The sequence below is a fragment of the Gymnogyps californianus genome, chromosome Z (assembly GCF_018139145.2).
Source record: "Gymnogyps californianus isolate 813 chromosome Z, ASM1813914v2, whole genome shotgun sequence".
NCBI lineage: Eukaryota > Metazoa > Chordata > Aves > Accipitriformes > Cathartidae > Gymnogyps > Gymnogyps californianus.
Window position 1 is genome coordinate 71037755 of NC_059500.1, and position 21030 is coordinate 71058784.

At 36.6% G+C, this 21030-nt stretch overlaps 1 protein-coding gene across 4 annotated transcripts in view; it reads right to left on the minus strand.

Annotated features, from left to right (window-relative positions):
• SLC1A3 (solute carrier family 1 member 3) overlaps positions 1 to 21030 on the minus strand; it is a 65223-nt gene that overhangs the window by 37587 nt on the left and 6606 nt on the right. For 3 of the 4 annotated variants that reach the window (XM_050912890.1, XM_050912888.1, XM_050912887.1), the window contains exon 2: positions 8288 to 8425. The exons of the other annotated variant lie outside the window; for it this stretch is intronic. In XM_050912890.1, coding sequence (XP_050768847.1) covers positions 8288 to 8425 — 138 coding nt within the window. The remainder of the gene's footprint in view (positions 1 to 8287; positions 8426 to 21030) is intronic. 4 annotated transcript variants of the gene reach the window in all.

The window sequence follows — 21030 nt, forward strand, 5'->3', positions numbered from 1 at the left end:
TGCTGTATATCATGCTTAGGTTTTCTTTTTTAGGGTATAATCAAATTTTATTTTATACAGCGTGTCATTATATGCAGGAATTTAATCTCTGCTCTTACTGCATTTTAATTTTTAGTGGGATCTGTGTTCACTTAGAATTGTTCTCTCAGGCTTTTGTGAAGATAGATTGCTGTGTATTTCCTATTGCAAAATTGTTTCAGAAATGGTTCAGAAGTGAGTTATATTTTCATTTTATGATCCTTTCTGTAGCTGCTTGGTTTTAGTATTTGCATAGATTAAGATATATAGCATTTTCTGAGTAAGAGGTTTCACCCAAAGATGTATTTGTTGTACAAATATGTATGACATTTCATTATGATTTTCTAACATCCATGCCTTGCACAATGCTTTCTGATTTCCAACTGGGTATAGTTTGTTTCGTCACGGCGCACTTCCTGTGTGAAAACTTGTTCAGGAAACATATTCAGGAAATCATAGTCAAACTGATTGCCAACACACACTGAATCTGCACATAGTTCTTTTTGTGTTTCAACTTGAAAATTGATGTTTCTAGGTGCTGAATAGTTTCCTACCTTTTTTTCTTATTCATTTTTCAAAATGTAGCTGTCTGCTATTTAAACTCATTTTTTAACTTTTAAAAGCTTTGTCCAAAATATTTTAGAATTACATGACATAATTATTAAACTTATCCTGTCCACGTTCCCTTAAAGACTGTGGAGGGGAACAGTATAAGAAGGTTCCAATTTTTTCATCTTTGAGTGCCTAATTAATGATTATTAGAGGCTATATGCCAGACTTGATAGACATTTGTTTTATACAGTAATATGGGCACTGAAGAGCAGGTGTTTAAAGTAATTAAGTGTATAAACATTCATGTTTGTATATTTTTAGCTGCTGTTGGCCCCAATCTACCATAAAGATACCAGCTTGAGATGAAATTGTTACAGAACATGGATCAACATTAGTAATATTTCTTCAATTGTTTCTTTATCCCTACAAGAAATCCCATTTACAAGATGATTGGATCTTTACAAACTTAGTAACTTGCATGCCCACATTTTTAGCCAGTCTTGGTTTTGGACACATACAAATCAAAGCATGAATTTTCCTTTATTTGTTTGTGGAAAAAAGTATTTGGATGTTCAAATTAAATAGCACTGTCTTCCAGTTATGCAAATTGCATATGTAAATACCTATATGAATGCATAAACTGATGTGTGCATGTCCAATGAAATTAAAGCTGCCATGCAATTCAGCTTTTACAGTGTTGACATGCTTATATAGTATTGGGTGGGGGAGAAAGAGGGAAGACTTGCCTGAAAAAGAAGGTAAGTTACTTTCTTAGTAACATTTTATGTATTAAAAGAAAGGCATAAGTAAAAAAATAACACACTCCTAGGATGTTCCTACGGATTGGTTACTCATAGCAGGCTTACTACTGTAGGAGATATCTACAGAGTTCCTCTGTAGAAAGCTTCCAATACAAATATACAGGCAGCTCAGATACACTGGCAATCCAAAAGGTGCTTCACTCATAGAGAATCTGTCAGTTCTCTTCTTTTGCCTGTAACTAGAGTCAACTGAGATTAGTATAAAACTTTCATTGATTTAATGGATTTTGATTATTTTAACTTCTAAAATAATTTCTTTAGGACATGCAAAAATAGAGAATTTTGGGGAAATCAGAAAATTTCCAATTTTTAGAATTTGGAAAATGGGTTCATTGCTCTGGTGACCAGCTAAATTGAGCAAACACTGCATAATTGTTTCTCAATTTTCATGTATGAACTATATGTACTGAATCAGGAATGCTTTATTTCTTAAACTGAAACACAGAAGAGTAAGATTGATTTTTGTTAATATCTTTGGCTTTCAACTTTACTGTGAGTACCTGTTGCACAGGCACTGGTTATAGATCTGTTCTGCCAGATTGAATTAAAGGGAACTACTGCTAGGCCCCTCCTTTTTTTTCCTGGGAGAAGGACAATGTTGGCTCCACAGCGTTTGTTCCCCTCTCTGGAATCCTGCTGAATGAGAGACTTTACATCAGTTGAAATTACCATAAACATTTGTGGCTGATATGAGACAGCACCTGCGACCTTGTAGTACGTGATAGCCTTTTTTCCACAATAGACTTGTCAGCAAGTAGACAGGAGAACACTGGAACTACTTAGAGCCTTCATGAAGTATGGCTCCTGCTTCCACAAACCTAGACACAGGATGAATTCCCAGCCTCTTTTTTGAAGAGGAGATGCACAGGTCTCTTTCTGAGACCTTCCTATTGTATGCTCTGTTGTGAGGGATTAGGATGAGCAAATTCAAAATTCTGGCCCTTTATGTTTACTGCTATTAATTTAATATGTTAATAAAGGACATTACAGTTGTCAAAATGAAAAATGCTAATAATTTACTAGAGGACAGGTGTTTTGATCAGATTTAATAGCATTTGCATCCAGCTACACTTGATGCATCATTTACTGCCTCATTCCAAATATCAGAAAGGCAAATATGAACCCTAATTTCTTAAATTTAATAACATGAGACTGTAGTATTTTCTAGAATTATGTCTTTACAGAAGGCTGGATACAGCTGCTATCTGGATGTGGGAGTCTGTGCCATTGTATCACAGTTGCCTGTCATACAACCTAGTTTAGGTCCACCACACCATATGCTAACTTCAGGAGAATTTTTTTTTTTACTTCATGGCTAACACATTCCTGTTAAACAGTTGTATCTAGTGAAATATGGTCCATTTATGCATATCTTATTATTGGTGATATCATCATAGCTAGCTGCAAGCAGTCACTAGGTAACTTTGGGTGTACTATTTCTACAGCAACTGTCTCAGTGGTGGCCCCATATACTATTGTGCTGTAATTATTTGCTTATTTCCATCTCTACAGAAATATAACTAAAATAGCTATATACTTCGTGTCTGGTGAGCTCTGAAAACTCAATCTACATGTCTGCATTAAAATTTCCATCATATACAGTCATCTTCTTTTCTGCCTAGTAGCTATAAAAAAACTTCACCAGCACTACACCTGAAAGGAGAAAGCAAGCAGAGATACAAAAGGGAAACATGATTTGCCTAAGGGTATGCAACATGTCACAGCATTAATTTTCCACATTTTACATCCATAAGTTGCTTTGGGCAAAATCTGGCTTTTCAGCAGTTGAATCTGTTCATATCCAGATGCTGCGTTTTTCCTGACTTACGTAAGGGAGTGGCTTGGAGACTATTTCAAGTTCAGTTGTTTCTTTGAATATTATCCTTGTTTCATTATAGGTAATTTCAAGCAACTGCTTCTGTAACTTGGCTGTTAATTGTGATCTCTACTTGTGGTTTTTTTTATTACTTGAGTCACTTTGTGTTCCTTTGTTTTTATCTCAGTGAGGGGATAGACCATATTCCTTACTACTTGTTTTTAACATTGTCACCATTCAGTGCACTCCTTTGATAGCTGAAATCAAAAGCATCATATGTACATCCGAGGTTAGTTAAGAGGCATCCACACATGGAAATTCCAGCTTTCTGCATTTTGTCAACACTTTCTGTAGTTTTTGTAGTGGTAAATACTATGAACATGTTGAAAAAGCCTGGGGACAAAACCTTGTGTCTCTGAGTCTACCCAAAGGAAAGTCACTTGTGTCTCCTGCACTTGTCAATGTTTTAGTCTGTTACTGAAAGGCTGCATCAGAGGCAGGGAAGTTTCTGCATCTTCCAGAATCCATGAAAGACAGTCATGTCATTATTTGAATTAGAACGGGGAGTGAATATAGACAAAGACATACTACAAACTACATACTACGATGTTTTTCTTCTTTGAGGTAAACCTTCCATACTCAGTCTTCTGAACTGTTTTACTATACAGCCTTCTTTTGTGTAAGAAGATTCACAGTTTTTGTGTTTGTACAGAATCTTGCACACAAAATCCCGGTGTGTGACCAGGATTCATTTGTACCATATTAATGTTACTCCCATTAACAGTTTGGACAAGCATTATCATCTAATGCACATTGCATTTTACTGGTATCCATGATTGGGATCTTGGCTTGATTCTATTACTGATGACCTGCTATATGATCTTTGGTGAGCCAGCAGACCTTGCTGTTTCACTGTTTCTACATTCCCTTTCTCTCTCGCCAGCTTGATTTATGTTAGTAAACAAACTATTTTCTTACTGTTTCTGCAATGCACAGCAAAAATTAGTCTCAGATCTTGACTGGGCTTTTTATGCTTTGCTTAAGAACAAAAATCTAGTAAAGTATCTTTACCAGACAAAGATATTTGAAAGAAATGCACAGAATTTAATCCTAGTTTACTTGTATTTAAAAGCAATGGTCCCTGTACAACTAAATTCCAAGCTTCCAAAATTTTGGGGAAGGAGAAGCAGCCTGTCTATTAAACTGAGCTATAACCAGAATTGTGCAAAATATTTGCAAATAACCCTTATAAAATTTCTCTAGCTTTAATATTTGTCACAAATGTTATGCTCCAACTATGCTTTTTATAAAGACTGGTCATGAATCATTTTCATGAATGTGATTTCAGGAAATGCATAGTTTGGTTAAGAAAAGGTACCTCGTTCTGATGCCCTTATATTCAGTGAATAACTGAAACACGCAAATAAAACTTGTGGGCCAGTTTTAAGGGCAGGAATTTCAATTTCATTATGATCTTGCTCTAACAGCTCAAAAAATATTAATGCATAGTGCTCTTAACGCTGGTGCAAATCTTGCAGTCTTTGCCTATTTCATAATGAGTTGAATTGTTATCATATGCATATATATTTATTTTATACACCTTTTAGGGACAATGCATATTTTAAAATAGTTATGTGAAGCAATTTGTTTATGTCAAATTCTTCAAGTTACAATGAAATAAGAAGGTATAAAATATTTTGAACTCCTATAACTGCAGCTAATTCAAAACAGAAAAGGAGCAAAATTGTCAGCCCTGTGTTTGTATAAGAATTCAGGTCAGATTTGGCCATAAAATAATCCAAATGGGAATTTAATCTATTTCTTTGGTTATTTATGCTGCTTCCCATATACTGTGCTTTAATTTTGCCTTTGACTTTGTAAGAGATACTGATTGGGAATGCTGACTTAGGAGTTCTCCCATTTGAAAGACTGTAGAGAATAAAGACCAGCACAGTCTGCAGTTGGATTTGTGTCTAAACCACAATAGATAAAGAATACAGATATTCGTATAATCATATTTTCCTATAAACAGTAAAAGATAGTGAAAGGTATGCAAATAACCTCTGTTTTCTCCCAAGCAGATGTTAGTACATGCCTGGTAACATACACATCAGAAGATAGAATCTCATGGAGAAAACTGCATACCTGTAAGTCATAAGGCAAATGTGAGTAAAAACCTCTGAATGTGATTCTGCATTGTTTCTTTCATGAAAGTACCAAAACAGGCTATAGAGTAATGCGACTGGGTTGACTTCACCATTTACAGTTTATTTTCCCAAGAGTCTGTGAATAACTGTCAGAACTGTTTACCTGTACAGCAGAAGTCTTCAGTTTCTCGATTTATCTTTCACTTACATAACAGCCCATAGCTTCTCTAATTATTACTTTGTTTTTATTGTTCCAATTTCTTTGACATTCACAAAATCTGTGAAGGAATGTAATCATCCCCAGCCTATTTGTAATACCTCAGAGATCATATGTTCTGATATTGTCATAATCAGTTATATTGAGCACACTTACATAAATACAAATGGGAACCCAGAACATCATATCTGGGAGACACTGTCATGCCTGCAAACATCAAAGATATTTATTCAGATCATTTACAATCAGAAGAAGCAATTACATTATCAGCATGCAAGACCCTGGAGGAATCTTTCTGAGGTTAGTTAAGAGGCATCCACTTTGCTTTGCCAAACAAAATACAGGAAATAAGAGATTTGGCTCATGGATGCCAAGAGTGGTCTTAAGACTGACTTGAGAAGCATAAGACTTTTATCCAATGAATTATCCTATAATGTGTAAAAAAAGAAACCAATAGCATCTATAAAATTGCACAGTAGTACATCCGTAAAGGTTATAGTTCATTATTACTTAGATATTCAATAACACCTGTGTATTTACTTGAGTATGAGAGTTCTGCAGCAAATATGTAAGACCATCTTTTTTTAAAAAAACAATCTGTACGCTAAATGAGGTATTGTCCAGTGTAGAAAACAGTTTTTCCACAGTTTTTAGCAATAAACTGGGAAATGTCATTGAATCCCATGAAAAAAGACATAGTCCTGTTGTATTTAACGATTTTTTAAAAAGAATGAAATCTGTCATTTGTGAATTGCATTGAGTTTTCTCAGATTGTTCCCTGCCCGACTAAAGAATTGTAAAATGTTATTCACCTTGAAAATTACTGTCTCTACTTCAAAGGGAAATTCTAGGAATAATCCAATTAATATTACAAGGCACTTGTATGATAATAAGACAAAACTCATAGATAGATAATATTTCTCTTTGCCAAAAGCCTTTATATAATAAAGGAAATGATTGTTATGAAAAAAGGGCATAAAAAAGGATAAAGGGCTCTAAAGAATTTAAAGGAAAAAAAGCCATCAAAAAGAAGTGTATTGTTTGAATCCAGAGATTGAAGATTCTTTTCAGAATAGAATTAGTTGGAAACTCATTGTTCTGGTATTTCACAGAATCTCTACTGAGACCTGGTGATACAGCAAATAAGCTTGTTTTATCACAAGGCCAGCTACTTGTGATGCTTGTGACTCTCTGAGGCAGATTTGCTGATCTTTACCTGAACAAAGTGTTTCTACTTAGAATTTTGAAAGTTAATTCAAATCCTTGTATAGGATGATCTACCCAATTTCCTCTTTTACCTTGAGCTCTCTCAGAGAACCAGTATGGACACAGTTACAAGGAGCTGAGCAGGTAAATTCTCCTGCAATAACTCATCCTACAAAATGGAGCAGTAGTGCCAGCCTCAGCTGACACTGAAAAAGGGTAAATGTCTCTCCTTTTCTACTTTTAATGGTTCTTCCATCAGTGTCCAGCCAACATGGGGAGTTCTACAGGTGAAAGGAACAAGAAGACAGCAAGAAGATATGACATGTAACAGATTTCTACACTGGTTGGGAAAAACCTGTCATTGTTTCCCCTATAAGATTTATAAATTTCTCTCTAGTTTCAGTGGTCATTAAGCTTTCAATATCCATATAATATGTGTGTATAGAAACAAGCATTACTTTCTCCTTGCAATATGTGAAGGCAAATGATTTTATAACTGTGAATACCCTAGTTTTCTGCTGTTGTATTAACAGCTTATATACATACATACTATCTTCGGTATCTGTGAAGATGGAGTCTATGCTCATTTGCATTTGTAAGAGGAGATCTTAATAGTAAAATATTTGAAAAGCAATGAAACAGAGAACAGCTTATAGTCTCTGGATCCTCTCACAATTAAGGTAGTGTATTAGATGTTTAGATCCTACAGCTGCACAGTGGGCAGCTTTGATTAAGTTCTGCAAGCTGTACCACTGATTTGCTGATAGACCAAAGTCCATTTCTTCAGATAATTAATAGGATAAATACATCACAGGTACATCCTGAACTTTCGTAAAATATCTGAGAGCTCTTCCATGAAACTTAGGTGGAATGACAAGGCATACATCATCGTAAGAAATTAATTATTATATCTCTAGCTCAAGGAACAACTTAATAAAGAGGGCTTGAAGCTTCATGGAGTTACTGACCAGAAGACAGGAAACCAGAAGTGATGGAATGAAGTTTCTTCCAAACTATCCAGTCTGTCCCATCTGTCACCTATTTTTTCTAATCGGTTGCTAAAAGATTAGGAGGTAGACAGATATTTTACAGATCTGGGTTTACAGGCATGGGTTATTGCCCATGATGGATAGTTTAAACTTTCTTGGGTCTTGGAACTATTTTTCTGAGATACATTATCTTTGATAACAATAGGACATTGTGGAGGAAATATCTGTTCAGAAAGTAAGAGAAGAAAGTGGAGTACAGAGTCAGCTTCATAGCAGCTACATATAGTAACTTGTACAGTTAGATTGTCTTGGAATTGGGAAAAGCATCTTTTAGTTTGTATATTAATTCAAACCTATTGTTACATTGTCTCTAAAATAGCCATAGCGAAGGTATCTCTGCAGGTTATATTATCTGCAGGTTATAACACTTCTAGGACATGGAATGTTCATTTTTTATGATTTGGTGTGTGCATCTTTATAAAATTATTTAAAAGAACAAAAAAAATGTTTCTTTTTTTTACCTGTGACTAAACTGGATACAATTAGTGGCAGGACCAGCATTTGCAGCATTCTCATGAGTAGTTCTCCTGGAAATGAAAAGTACTTGACTTCCCGATAGCTCATCTTATATGATCGGAGAGAAAATCCAAGGATTACACCTGAAGAGAGGGAAAAGATATTATGACTTACTCTTCTAAAGTAGTCGTAACATCTGAACATGAATATCTGTATAGTACTTACTTGACATATCTGATTGTAACATGCAGTTTTTATTATGCCCCAGATTGCACTCCTGATTTACTCTCTCAAATATCAACTACTATTATGAGTAGTCCTACTGAAGCCATTAAATTGTTTTCCACTGTAACAGATTCAGAAGGTTATTCGTGCTGCTATTTTTTAAAATCTGGATTAATGTAAAAGGTACATCTTGAATGAAAAGGAAACAGTCCCTGCTACTGCAACCAAGTGCTTTGAATTCTGGGATTTTAAGTGTAATCATATATGAAATGCATAAACATACTAGCTACCAACCTTCAGAAGTCTTGTCCATACCTGTTTACTCTGTGGGGCCTGATCCTGTAGATGTGTGTCAGATTGGATGAGATAACAGGACAGACGTATTTGAGAATCCCCTTGTGGTTAGGTCTTTACACAGCAAAACAGCATCAGGAGGTAAATAGCTTTACACATGCCTACCTTCAGAAACACAGGCACTTGTAAAAAAGCAGCTAATCGGGGTTGGAACGTCTTACTGGATGATTAAGCGGTGGGTTTCAATGCCTGAGGGAGTGGAGTAAGGGAGTGCCTGGATCTGTTTATCTTACCGGGAACAGATAAATGGTGCTTGAGATACATTTACAAATGGAAGCCATAGACGGGCTGACATGTGGCAACCTAAACTTCTCAACTAGAACTTTGTAGATTTTGTCCTGTACTTGGCACCAACTGCTTTATTTGCTTATTTGGTTAATTATTTGGTTAGTTGACATAACTAGTTACAATTTACGGAATGTTAAATGGTTTGGTGCCTAAATATAGGTCTTCTATATCCAGCCAGGCAACACATGGCTTTCTCTGGAATACCTTAACCATACAGATGGTGAAACTCAACTATCCCTCCTTCCCATTCCTAACTCCATGTTCTTCCCCACTGTCTAGTACTGGCATTTGTGCTAATTGTGGCTGTATAGAAAGTTGGATCAGAGAATTGATCCTGCTACAAAAAAGAATTTATTTTACTGGGTTAATTTTCAGCCAGGTCAATTCCCTGAGGTAATTTGTTTGCATAGCTGCACAAGTGTTGGTACCTTCACAAGGGAATAGGTAGAAATGTGCCTTAGAGAAGAGCGGGACTGCCCTTTTTGGCAGATAGGCAGACAGGTTTCCTAAGACTTTTCATGAAACTGCATCCTCAGTGATGTTAGGCAGCAGAGCATTCAAGCTCACTTCTAGATCATGTTAGAACTTGGGTACGTCCTGAAAATGCTGTTAACATTGAACAGTTCTGGGAACTGCTAGTTCCAATTCTTAATCACTTTCTTGTTTTGCTTTTTTTTAATCAGATTTTAGATGATTGGTACATCCATACAGCAGATAATATCTTCATGCCAGATTTTACTAGCTAAAATATGTTGTTATGCCTCCTACACTAGCTTATTGCCATCTGCTGATGTAAGGAAACAGCTGTAACTTTCATGTTAGTGACCTCTGTCTGTCTGATCATGCTGTTAGGGACTTCAGCAGGTTGGTTAAGTTAGAGGAGTCCAGAAATGTCTTGTGTAGGACAGAAAATCTCAGTGTTACAGGATGGGAGAAAAGTGATTAGAGCACAATTGGAACCAAACATGGAGTTCACGCTATGGAAGAGAGTGGTGGGACTAGAAGGCATTTGTTTTACTCTCATTCATGTTCTATAGACTCAGGTAGTCAAAGTACATTTTGCATAAATGATTTTTTAAGGTAAAAGTAGATCATAAAATGCATGGAGGAAGGGCCTCTGAATTACTCTTTATTAGAAGACTTGCCTTAGAGTTTCCGTTCTTTTCAATAAGGTTTTAAATTCCACTGCAGTGTTACTCATCATTTTCTTTCTATATGGGAAACACATTTCTCAAATATAAAGAATCCATCTGGACCCTTTGTTTCTGCACTTAATGAGTACTACATTTTGACAACTGGATAACAAGCAAATAGAGCTAGACCAGTTTCTTACTTAGGCTACAGTCCTGCAATTAGTTCCACATGAATTAATCTCTGCACTAGTACAAAGCCTCACTGAAGTTAGTAAGGGTTTCTGAGGCTGCTATAAGAACTAGTCCTTATGCTATATTATAAGGGCTCAATTATCTGGTCCATTACTGTCCAAGCAGTACAAGGTGGCCTAAGAGAGAATCAGGGCCTGAGTAGATGGCTGTTTGAATGAATATTATTTGTAGTGAGAGTAAGTTTCTGAAGTTCCATGTAAACCTGTTGAGCCAAAAATTATTGCTTTTTTGTCCTAAAGTGCTCTGGGCATAATTACAGGGTTGCCTATCACTGCAGTTTACAAAAATAATTTCTGCGATGCGGAAAAAATGTGCCCTGGTAGTGTATTCTGGTGAACTAGGTCAACACCCAATAGTTACTAATTCTTCAGCCTTAATCTTAGCACTGCTATTAATTTACATGCAGTCACGCCTAAGCCATAAGAACCTTTCTCTGACTCAATTTCCCTACTTGTAAAATAGGTATAGTAGTAGTTGCTTCACAGATGTTTCTGAAAATTGTGTTCCTATAGTGATCTTAGCAGTGCAAGAAGGAATTTAAGCAAATTATTTCCTCATTGTAGTGTGTGATAATGAAAGCAGAACAGCATGATTTTATCAGTCTCTCTTGATTTTAGAATATATGGAGATGAAACTTTATTTTCCATTCTGAGTTTAAATACCTAGATACTGGGTATTACATCCTGTCAGACAAAGTTTTATTAACAAAAATTATGAACTCAAAAGAGAAAAGTCAAATCTGGCAAGGTAGCTTTGACTTCTTTGAATTCACTTCTCAAAACCAACATTCACAGGTTTTAAATAGTGAGAGAAGAGCATACAATGATGATTTAAAGACAGATAGAATGACAAAGTATCAAAATAAAATTGGGAAGCAAGACCTGGTAGGAGGTACTAAACCTTTGGAAGGTGTGCAGCATTTCAACAACCATCCATGTCTTTGTGTGTGGTAAGAGTTGCAGTGCTTAGCACCCTCCACGATCAAGACTGAGAAGATTAAATACTGGAGCTGGCCTTTCTCAGTAAAAGTTTCAAGTTTCTGATTAATTCTGAAAATTGTAATGAAACAAAGCTTTGTGTGAAACAAGCTCCCACAACCTGTTGTGCAGGTTTCTGTCTACCCTTTGTAACAGAACAACTAATCAACTCTATCAGAGCCTGACTTCTCAAATGGTAAGTGGTGTACCACTTCTGCACTGCAGGGAAGAGTAGATTTCTCGACAGAATTTGTTAGGCTTTTTCTGGACAAAAATCTGTAGTGCCTGTTTAAGTTAAGGAGCTGAGTTCTATACACGTGTATAGTTGTATAACAGAACCATATTGCTGAATAATTTATACAGTTCATAATGAAGAAGCAAATCAGATTAGAGTTATAAAAAGATTTTTAAGGTGTTCTTGTCAGTGATGTAGTCAAATTTATGGAAAACTTGATTTGCAGATAATCCTGATGACAATCAGAACAATCCTTAAACTAAACCATTTTATTGCATTTTTATACCAATGTAGATGTTCAAAATAAATTTCAATCTGTATGAATACAGTGAAGAGAGGATTTAAAACTTGAAAGGAGCAGAAGGTGAAAATAATTCTTACAGTGATAGGAATGGGATGGAAATGGCAAAAATGGTAGATATCATTTGGGATTCCTTATTCCTAAGATAGGAAGACATTGATGAATGGCCTAGTGTTTTCACTTCTAGATGCTGCAGTACCAGAAAGGAAACAATAAAGTCTTCATGTCAGGCTTTAAAAACTATGGGTATACCTGTAATTGTTAAGAAACGTACAACCTTCTATATAAAATTTCTTAAATGGAGTAACATCGAAGTGTGATAAAGTAAGCATTAAAATCAGGGTCTGAAGCAGCAAGACAAACTTTAATACTTTTGTAATACTCAGGTTTTTAGGAATAGATTTGTTATGGAGATGGTTCTTCTTTTTTGTTGGGTTGTTTTTTACAAAAAAAAATTGTTGTAGTGATCTACCAGAGTATCATCAACTTATGTATACTTTCCTAAATTGAATTTGCAAATGAACTTTAAAATCCTCAACGGAGAAAATGAAGTCTTAATTGTATTACAAAATGCCTTGGTCTCACAATGGTAGAGAGCTGTTTCACATTATTATGTTGCATAGGTGAAACAGGTTGCACACCTACACATAGGTTTAAAAAAACACATCAGCAAAAAAAAAAAGAACCATAACTCTTACAAGATGAGAGATGGGGCTTTACGTAGATCTAAATGCTCATTCAAGAACTTTAGTGAAGCTTAAGTCTATCCTCCTCCTTGGCCCACTTGGAAGAATGAGATATAAAAAATTAATAAAGAGAGAGGATTGTTTTTTTCACTACTTCAAATAATTCATAATTTTAAGAGAATAAGGAAGCTCCTAATTGGCATGATGTTTTTAAGTGAACGATAGCAGCAGTTTTGCTAAATAAGTGAAGTCTCAGTTTTTACAATGAATCTTTATCAGCTTCTGGTCTCTATCTTATTTCAGAAACACACAGGAATTAAGACCATACCATTATTTGGAGTTAATATTTTTTACAATGTCCATGGTCTCTGCTGTATTTTCGTGCAGAAAGTAGAAAATCTAGCAGTTTTACTTTTTAATTGATCAAAAATCACTCAAGCATATTTCAAGAGGAAATTACAAGGTGGTATATTAATGACAGTGGAAAGCTGCCTTTTCTGTATCAGTGCTTGCCAGTTCAAACACACCAGCTTGCCAGAACACACCAATAAGAGTTACATACACTTCTGCTTTTTACCAGTTCATCTCAAAACATTGTTAAATGAGGTCCGTATCAATATCCTTTTCTTTAATAGATGAGGTACCAACTTACTTTTTCTTTTCCAGCAGGAAATAGAAAACTTCATAATAACTGGAAAAGAATACCTTAAACTACATAGAACGGTGCACGAAAGTAACAGCTGTTAATAGTGCTCTTCCAGAAAACCTTGTAACCAGCAAGCAAATAACATTCTGTTCTATAACAGAAATTGGGCTAGAGCCAGTAAGAGAATCAGGCTCCTACCAGTTTAATGGGAGATTGTATATTTTTGTTAGCTGCACAGCCATTTCATTCTTATGTTCCTGCAGAGCTCTGGAATGAATGCTTTTGTTCTTTGGGTCATTTGTTTCTGCTTAATTTACCATTTTGTTCTGACACCTTTTCTTCCAACAACCAGTTTCAGATAAGGCCGCAACTGTATTTACTTGAGACAAACAGGTAAATAACTTCTCTAGTGATAAGAAATACTTCAAGTTGCCGACAAAATCACAATTGTTCTTAATCTCTTTCTTTGCTTGCCACAAGAACCACAGACTCACCAATTCACTTGCATGCTTTTGATTTTCATCTTTTTTTTTCCATAATTTTATATTGAACCGTCCCCCCACCCTCACCCCCCTTGTGTATCACCCACTCCTTCCTTACTTTCTGGTTTTCCTTATGCAGGTGGGGAGGTATGTTCCCTTTGAAACCATTTTGTTGAACCTAAATACTAGGTACCTAACCTAAATATTCAATACCTAAATACTGCAGCAGTCGTCTTTTGTGATTTTTTGTTACTTTTACTGATTTTATCTTAAAAATTAGCTCTTATTATGCTGATTATTGTTTGGTAGCTAACTAGTTAGTTTTTTTACTCAATTCATTTAATTTAGGACTGCAGCAGAGCTACTGCTTTTAATCATTTGAGAATTACTTCTTGTATTATAGAGTCATCAGTGTTGCCTTATTACAGCTCTGACCATTTTTATCCTAAAGGTGTAAGATTATGACCCTCTTTAAAGGTCCTTCACACAAAGTATATTTGATGGGATAACCTAAAAAGCACTTTATGAGTCTTCATTCCAAAAAAGGAGAAATGCCCTTGGTTCAGGAGAGACAGTTACAGGCTCTTTTGTCCAAGTCCTGTGGCAGGCAAATAACTAATGGGCATGTATGGCATCAAACTGAGAGGAATAATGCTGTGGAGAGCACCAAATTGCTACAGCCAGGAAGAGACTACAATTTAAGCTGATCTTTTTCATAGAACAGAACAGAACAGAACAGAACAGAACAGAATAGAATAGAATAGAATAGAATAGAATATTTCAGTTGGAAGGAACCTACAATGATCATCTAGTCCAACTGCCTGACCACTTCAGGGCTGACCAAAAGTTAAAGCATGTTGTTAAGGGCATTGTCCAGATGCCTCTTAAACACTGACAGGCTTGGGGCATCGACCACCTCTCTAGGAAGCCTGTTCCAGCATTTGAGCACCCTCTCGGTAAAGAAATGCTTCCTAATGTCCAGTCTAAACCTCCCCTGATGCAGCTTTGAACCATTCCCACATACCCTGTCACTGGATACCAGGGAGAAGAGACCAGCACCTCCCTCTCCACTTCCCCTCCTCAGGAAGCTGTAGAGAGCAGTGAGATTGCCCCTCAGTCTCCTTTTGTCCAAACTAGACAAACCCAGAGTCCTTACTTCAATGCACTGGTCAGATACTGAGATGAGCTCATTTGGGGGCTAAATCAGGGAGGAACTACTTTTTACTGGGTTAGTTTTCTGCCAGATTAGTTCCCTGGACAGATTTACTGCTGTGCTAGATGATGGTGGTGCTGGTGTGATGGCAAGGGAGGAAAACAAACATTTGGGGGTCGAAATAGGCAGCCAGGGACAGAGGTAGGACTGGCTTAGTCAATCACAGAAACATACCCTTAAGCAACCTTATCAGTTACTCTTCCTATGGCAATCCAGAATTGGAGTTAATAGGTAGCTTAAAATGCCTTTAATTCTCTTCTTCTGAGGCTGAATTTAGAGCAAATGTTTTCCATGTGAACTTGCTTCTCTGTTTCAGACCTGAAGAAGACCAGGTATCAATTGGCTTAATAAACTAGCTGTTATTCCTCTACAGCTCTCATCTGACAGAGACCCAGCAGAGAATCTTACCTGTGTAGCTGTATATATTTTCGTGTGATATGTTCCTTCTCTTTTACCTGGATGATGCCAGTGCAGTAGAGAGCTTAAGGATTTGTCCTCCAAGTAGCTCTTACAGGTGGCTATATTGAAGTGGAATATGGGTTAATTTGGACACAGATAGCTACCTCTCCTCTTCTTGAGAGATATCATGACAGGAATCATGGGAGAAGTACCATAAAAGAGCTAGATATCCTAGACATGACTGGAATCCAGAAGATCCCACTGATACAATATATTGTGGTATGGGATGGTTCTAGCAGCGAACTTGTTGACAATTCTGTTGGGAAGAATGAACTACATGGTTTATCTGTATATAAAACACATATCTACTTTAGTCAGGATGCAGTATACTTACTGTGCACAAATGGACTACCTGTGGTAGTTCTGGATGGCACATACTGATTTGTGGCAGACCTGATACTTTCTGGGAGTGCTAAAGTCATTGCCCACATGCTACAGAGTCTACTGTGCACACATACATGCACCCTGGGGCTCTCTGAGACTTCCAGACACCAAGCAATTTGGCTGAAATTCCTACCTCAATTAAGCTGTGAAAGATCAGAAAATATCAGGCAAAAAAGCCTCCAATTCCACCTGGACAGAATTCCAAGGCTGTAAAAAGAGATGTCCAGAGAAAAGCAAATGTATAGTGAAGTAAGAGCTACATTGATGTCAAAGAGTTGTTTCCTGCATCAGAAGAGAAGTTAGTGTGTTACCTTTGCTCAGGGGTCACGAGAGTGCCATAATGCTCTCAGCTATACTGAAGAGAGATGGAGCTGCAGTGCTGCAGTCACTGTGTGTCAGGAACACCTGCCTCCGGAACTTGACCCTGAAGATTTGCTTTATCCAGTGAGAGCTATTACCTTCCAAAAAAATCACACCGGACTTCTAACATCACTATTCAGTTACAAATTGCAAAGATCCAGAGGCATTTTATAATATTAATGTCTTTTATGGGCATTTAGAGCTAGATTAACATAGATGCATAGGCACTTAATTCGCAGCTCAAAATGAAGACACTCAAAACCTCTGCCTGCCACTGCCTAACTCTGGAGGTGCCTGAACTCCTGAAACACCTTTATAGCTATGGCTGGGCACTTGCACATTGTCTTTAGTTGCAGACACAGCAGTTCCTCCTTGGATTTTGCAGACAGAAGGCATACGATTGGAATGGGGAGTCTGAAGCTGTAAAGAAGAACTCATGTAACTAAGGAATGAGTAAAATCACTGTTTTACGAGGTACTGCCTAAACCAGGATGCTTCTTATACCAATCTGAGGCTACAACAGCCTCTGAGTGCTGTTAAAAAGTTTTTTAAAAAATCACTGAAATCTGTCCTTTGCTACTTTACTTCTTGGTTCCAGTGTTACACTCATACATTTTTTCCCTTCTCTCTCTAGTTATTTGGTTCATTTGCCCTTCTTCCCCAATTAGGAGGTAATTTTCTTCCTTTGAGAACATGTCCAAAAGATCGTTCTCTTTTTATCCAACTTCTGCTTCTCTGTTTGCTTTCAAATTTTTTCTTAATGTTCTTCCTTGTTTTCCTTGAACTGTTTCTGTATTTATTTCTCATCTTTGATTTCACTTTTGTTGTTATTTATAAGACAAGCAATTGCAGGGCATTTGTAGAGGATTTGGAATGAAGAAGAGTTTTCACTGCTGGCACTGAAACAGACTGCTCTTTATGGAATAGGGACATTATTCCTGATTTCATCCTCAGACAAAAGACTTTATTGAAAGACAAACTACTCCTAGTTTATGTACTCTTATTAGTTTCTAAGCTATAGAAAAAATACTTTTGTTGCAACAAATAACAAATAATTCCATCAAAATTCAGGAATTCTCTCTTACTATGCATATAAAAAAGATCAGGCATTCACAATACCTGCCATATCATACTTTGTGAAGTATTATTTAGAATTATGGTACTACTCAGTGCTTTACAAAGTTACTGTAATAACTGGTTTTTTCATGCCTGGGTTTACTTTGCTGCTTCACCTTCTTGCTAATATTAATGTTTTTACTTCCATAAAGAATAGTTCTCAACAGATAAGAAAGCTGTTCTCTTGAAGTTTACATAGTTCCTTTCTTGCCTTTACATTGCTTGCTTTCCTGTTTTGCCTCAACTGGAAGCTGACATAGTCCTTAGCAGCACCGAATTCTGTTTTTCTCTACTACAGTTTCAGCTGCCCATCCGTATTATTTTGTCTTTTTTTACAGTATAGTAACACTGAGGAATCACAGTCAATGAGACTGAGATCCCTCAGTGCCAAGAACTTTGTGCAAACACGCTCAGAAAACAGAGCTCTACTCTGAAGAACTTCTAGTGTAGTTTAACAGAGAGCCTGAGGTTAGACCTTGATAGTTGTCTTTATTGGTTTTTTAATTCCACCTTAGACATACACTACAAAACAGTTCATTGTAGGCTTGGCTTCCTTGGTATGCAGTTTTACACCATCATTTGTGGGACATTCAATTTACACATTCATATCTCTGTGGAGCTAGCCCAACTTTTCATTCTTACAAAACCACCTGTTAATTTAGCTTAGTGCTGATAGTCTAAATCTGTAACTGAGATGTTTGCCAATGAGGAGTAAGTATTTTGTTGAATCAAGATATGCCTATGTCAGAACTGTTTGGGTCATGGAACATAACTCACATGGCAGACTTTGTTAAAAGACTTGAAAGAATCTTTTTTATCCAGTATTTTGCTGACACATCCACACAACCTTGATAGACTGAGAAGAAGCATTTCCTGTTGTAGAATACAAGACTTTTGCCATATCAGGTGTAAGCATTACCGGAATCCTTTATTTATGTTTGATTTATCGTTCAGTGAATTCTTTCGATAAGGAAATCAGGTTCATGACTGAAATTCATGGAATCATGTTACCACCTTTTTAAGAAGATAGCTAGGATGCTTTCAGTCCCTAGCTGTTTGATTTTGTTAGTTGAGCCACTTCATCCCTAAAAACCGCAATATGACTATGAAACTATTCATAACTAGAACCTTCCATGTATTTAGTTTACTGGTGAACAGACTCTTTCAACACATGAATTTCCAAAACTGTTTTGTTTCAGTTGATTAAAGAGGTCTCATGCCTAACTTCTTGTGAGTTAACTCATTTGAAGGATATGTTGTAGCATAGAGGACTAATTTAGATGTAGCCTCCATATGGGTTACGATACCTCTCTTCTCTCTGTTAGGTGTTATTCAGAATGGCAGAATTTCCGTTATCTTAAAGGTCACAAAAATGGCAAAGGGAAACTGGCACCTGGAACAATACTTAGTTACATAGTAAGTACCTGAGTCCAAATTGTGACCTTCGAAGTCCCTCTAGATAAAACACCTTAATTCTGAAAATCTATAAAGTTAATGGGCACTTCTCCAGTTGTTTTGGAAGACCACTCACTTCTCACCGTTCTGCTTGTGGTTTTCTCAGAATTGCCATGACCTAAACATCTATTTGCCTAATTCCAGACTAAGTCCTGGGGATCTAGAAACTGAACACAACCGACACATGTATGCAGAGAACCACCTGGATTTGAGATGCCCTCTATTCCTATCCTTGCTCAAAGGATTACTTCACAGCCTGGGGCTCCCTGTTATAGATGAGTGTTTTAGCCATTAGGTTAAAACATCATGCCGCCTTTTGCTCTCTTGGCATATGTATTTGCCTTTAGAAGTCTTGCATTTCCTTCTGCCTGATGACACAACTTTGAAAGGAATGGTGGAATTGCATCCTCCTGTAACTTGCCTTTTGAAAGGAAAAGAGTGAGCCAGTTCCTCAAGCGCTGCTGACACCATTCCCAAGGTGAGGGCTCTTGTGCTTCTGGATCTTGACTGGGTGAAAATATCTGGCATGGTCCTGACTGACTCAGAAAGGAGTGGGAGTAGGAATGCAAACCTGTTTGTTTGTTTGTTTGTTTGTTTGTTTTTCTCCTGGCAAGTTTTAGGCAGTTATATGCTTAGCTTGCGGACTTGTGGGGTTGCCCTTTTGAGTCTCCTAGCTCTCGCTCATGCACTAAAAAGACACCCAGGTCTGAGATTTGGATTCCATATGCACCTTCCTTTGCTTACGTTTTAGGCTTTGAAGGACTAGATTGTACCCATGTTTGTTTAATGTATGTATTTCCAAGTCAAAATTATTTTAAAAGACATCAAAATATATGCAGTAGCCTTATTTATCAACTGCCTTTGGTTAGTACTCCCAGGAATGCCCTGATTAATGGTCCTTTTATATATACATACAAAGGCAATTTTATTCTTTTTTTTATGTAGTCCTTGTGAATGGTAAAACCAGAGCATTTACTGGAGCCAGTTTGAGGACCAACTTATGTTTCAGAGTAAATAATGCTCAACACTTAAGCCCCATCTTCTATAGACTTTTTTTGAATAAATGAATTTTCAGTTATGCCAAGTTACAGTAAATTATGAAAACCAACCACACACTTTGTAACTGTCAAGCTGATTTCCATTTATGATCTTCTGTCCATGCCAATAGAAAATACATAGACATGTCAAATTTCAAGCAAGAAAATGCATTTCTTCAATGCACAGAATTGAACAAGAATTCAAAAGGCGAATATAACTGCTCCTAAAAGAAAGGACATGGGAGAACAACCAGAAAATATGAGTAACAGTAACACTTTGTTATGCTCCTGATTTTCCTGTTATCCTCGTTTTCTTTGCCTCTTTTCCTGCTTTTAACTGTTTTCCTTTTCACTGTTGTACAGTTCACTGGACCTATTATTTTCCTCTTTTGTTAAAAAATGCCTTATAAAATCTATTATTAAAAAAATTTCCTTTGTATGGATTTTAAAAAGTTAAATACCTGGTGGTTTCATCCTGTTGATTAAAAGTACAGTGTCAGTACAACTTCAAGTCTGATGAATTGACATAATAAATGGAATAATCCAGCTCTTAGCAAAATTTCTCTGGAATAATTTCCATTTGTTCTTTCCCTATTTTCCATAGTTTCTTCGCTATTCCATACCATCTATTTTTGTTGTATCAATGACTAATTTAAAACTCCTTAGTCAGGAGCCTAGTTGTTTTCTAATATACATTGTAGACACCATAGCATATTCTGTGAACAACACAGTTGGAGAAATTAGTATGGGAGGAAGAAATCTCTTAGCTCCTTACTGTTTTTTCTTATTTATCACTTGCATTGCCTTATTACTCCAAAGCTCCAGGTTGAACAGAGCTGTAATATGCTGAGAAAAAAATATACAACAAAATATACTAAATCCGAAAGAATCATAGAATCATAGAATCATTAGGTTGGAAAAGACCTTTATGATATCGAGTCCAACCATAAACCTAACACTGCCAAGTCCACCACTAAACCATGTCCCCAAGTGCCACATTTACACGTCTTTTAAATACCTCCAGGGACGGTGACTCAACCACTTCCCTGGGCAGCCTGTTCCAATGCTTGATAACCTTTTCGGTGAATAAATTTTTCCTGATACCAATCTAAACCTCCCCTGGCACAACTTAAGGCCATTTCCTC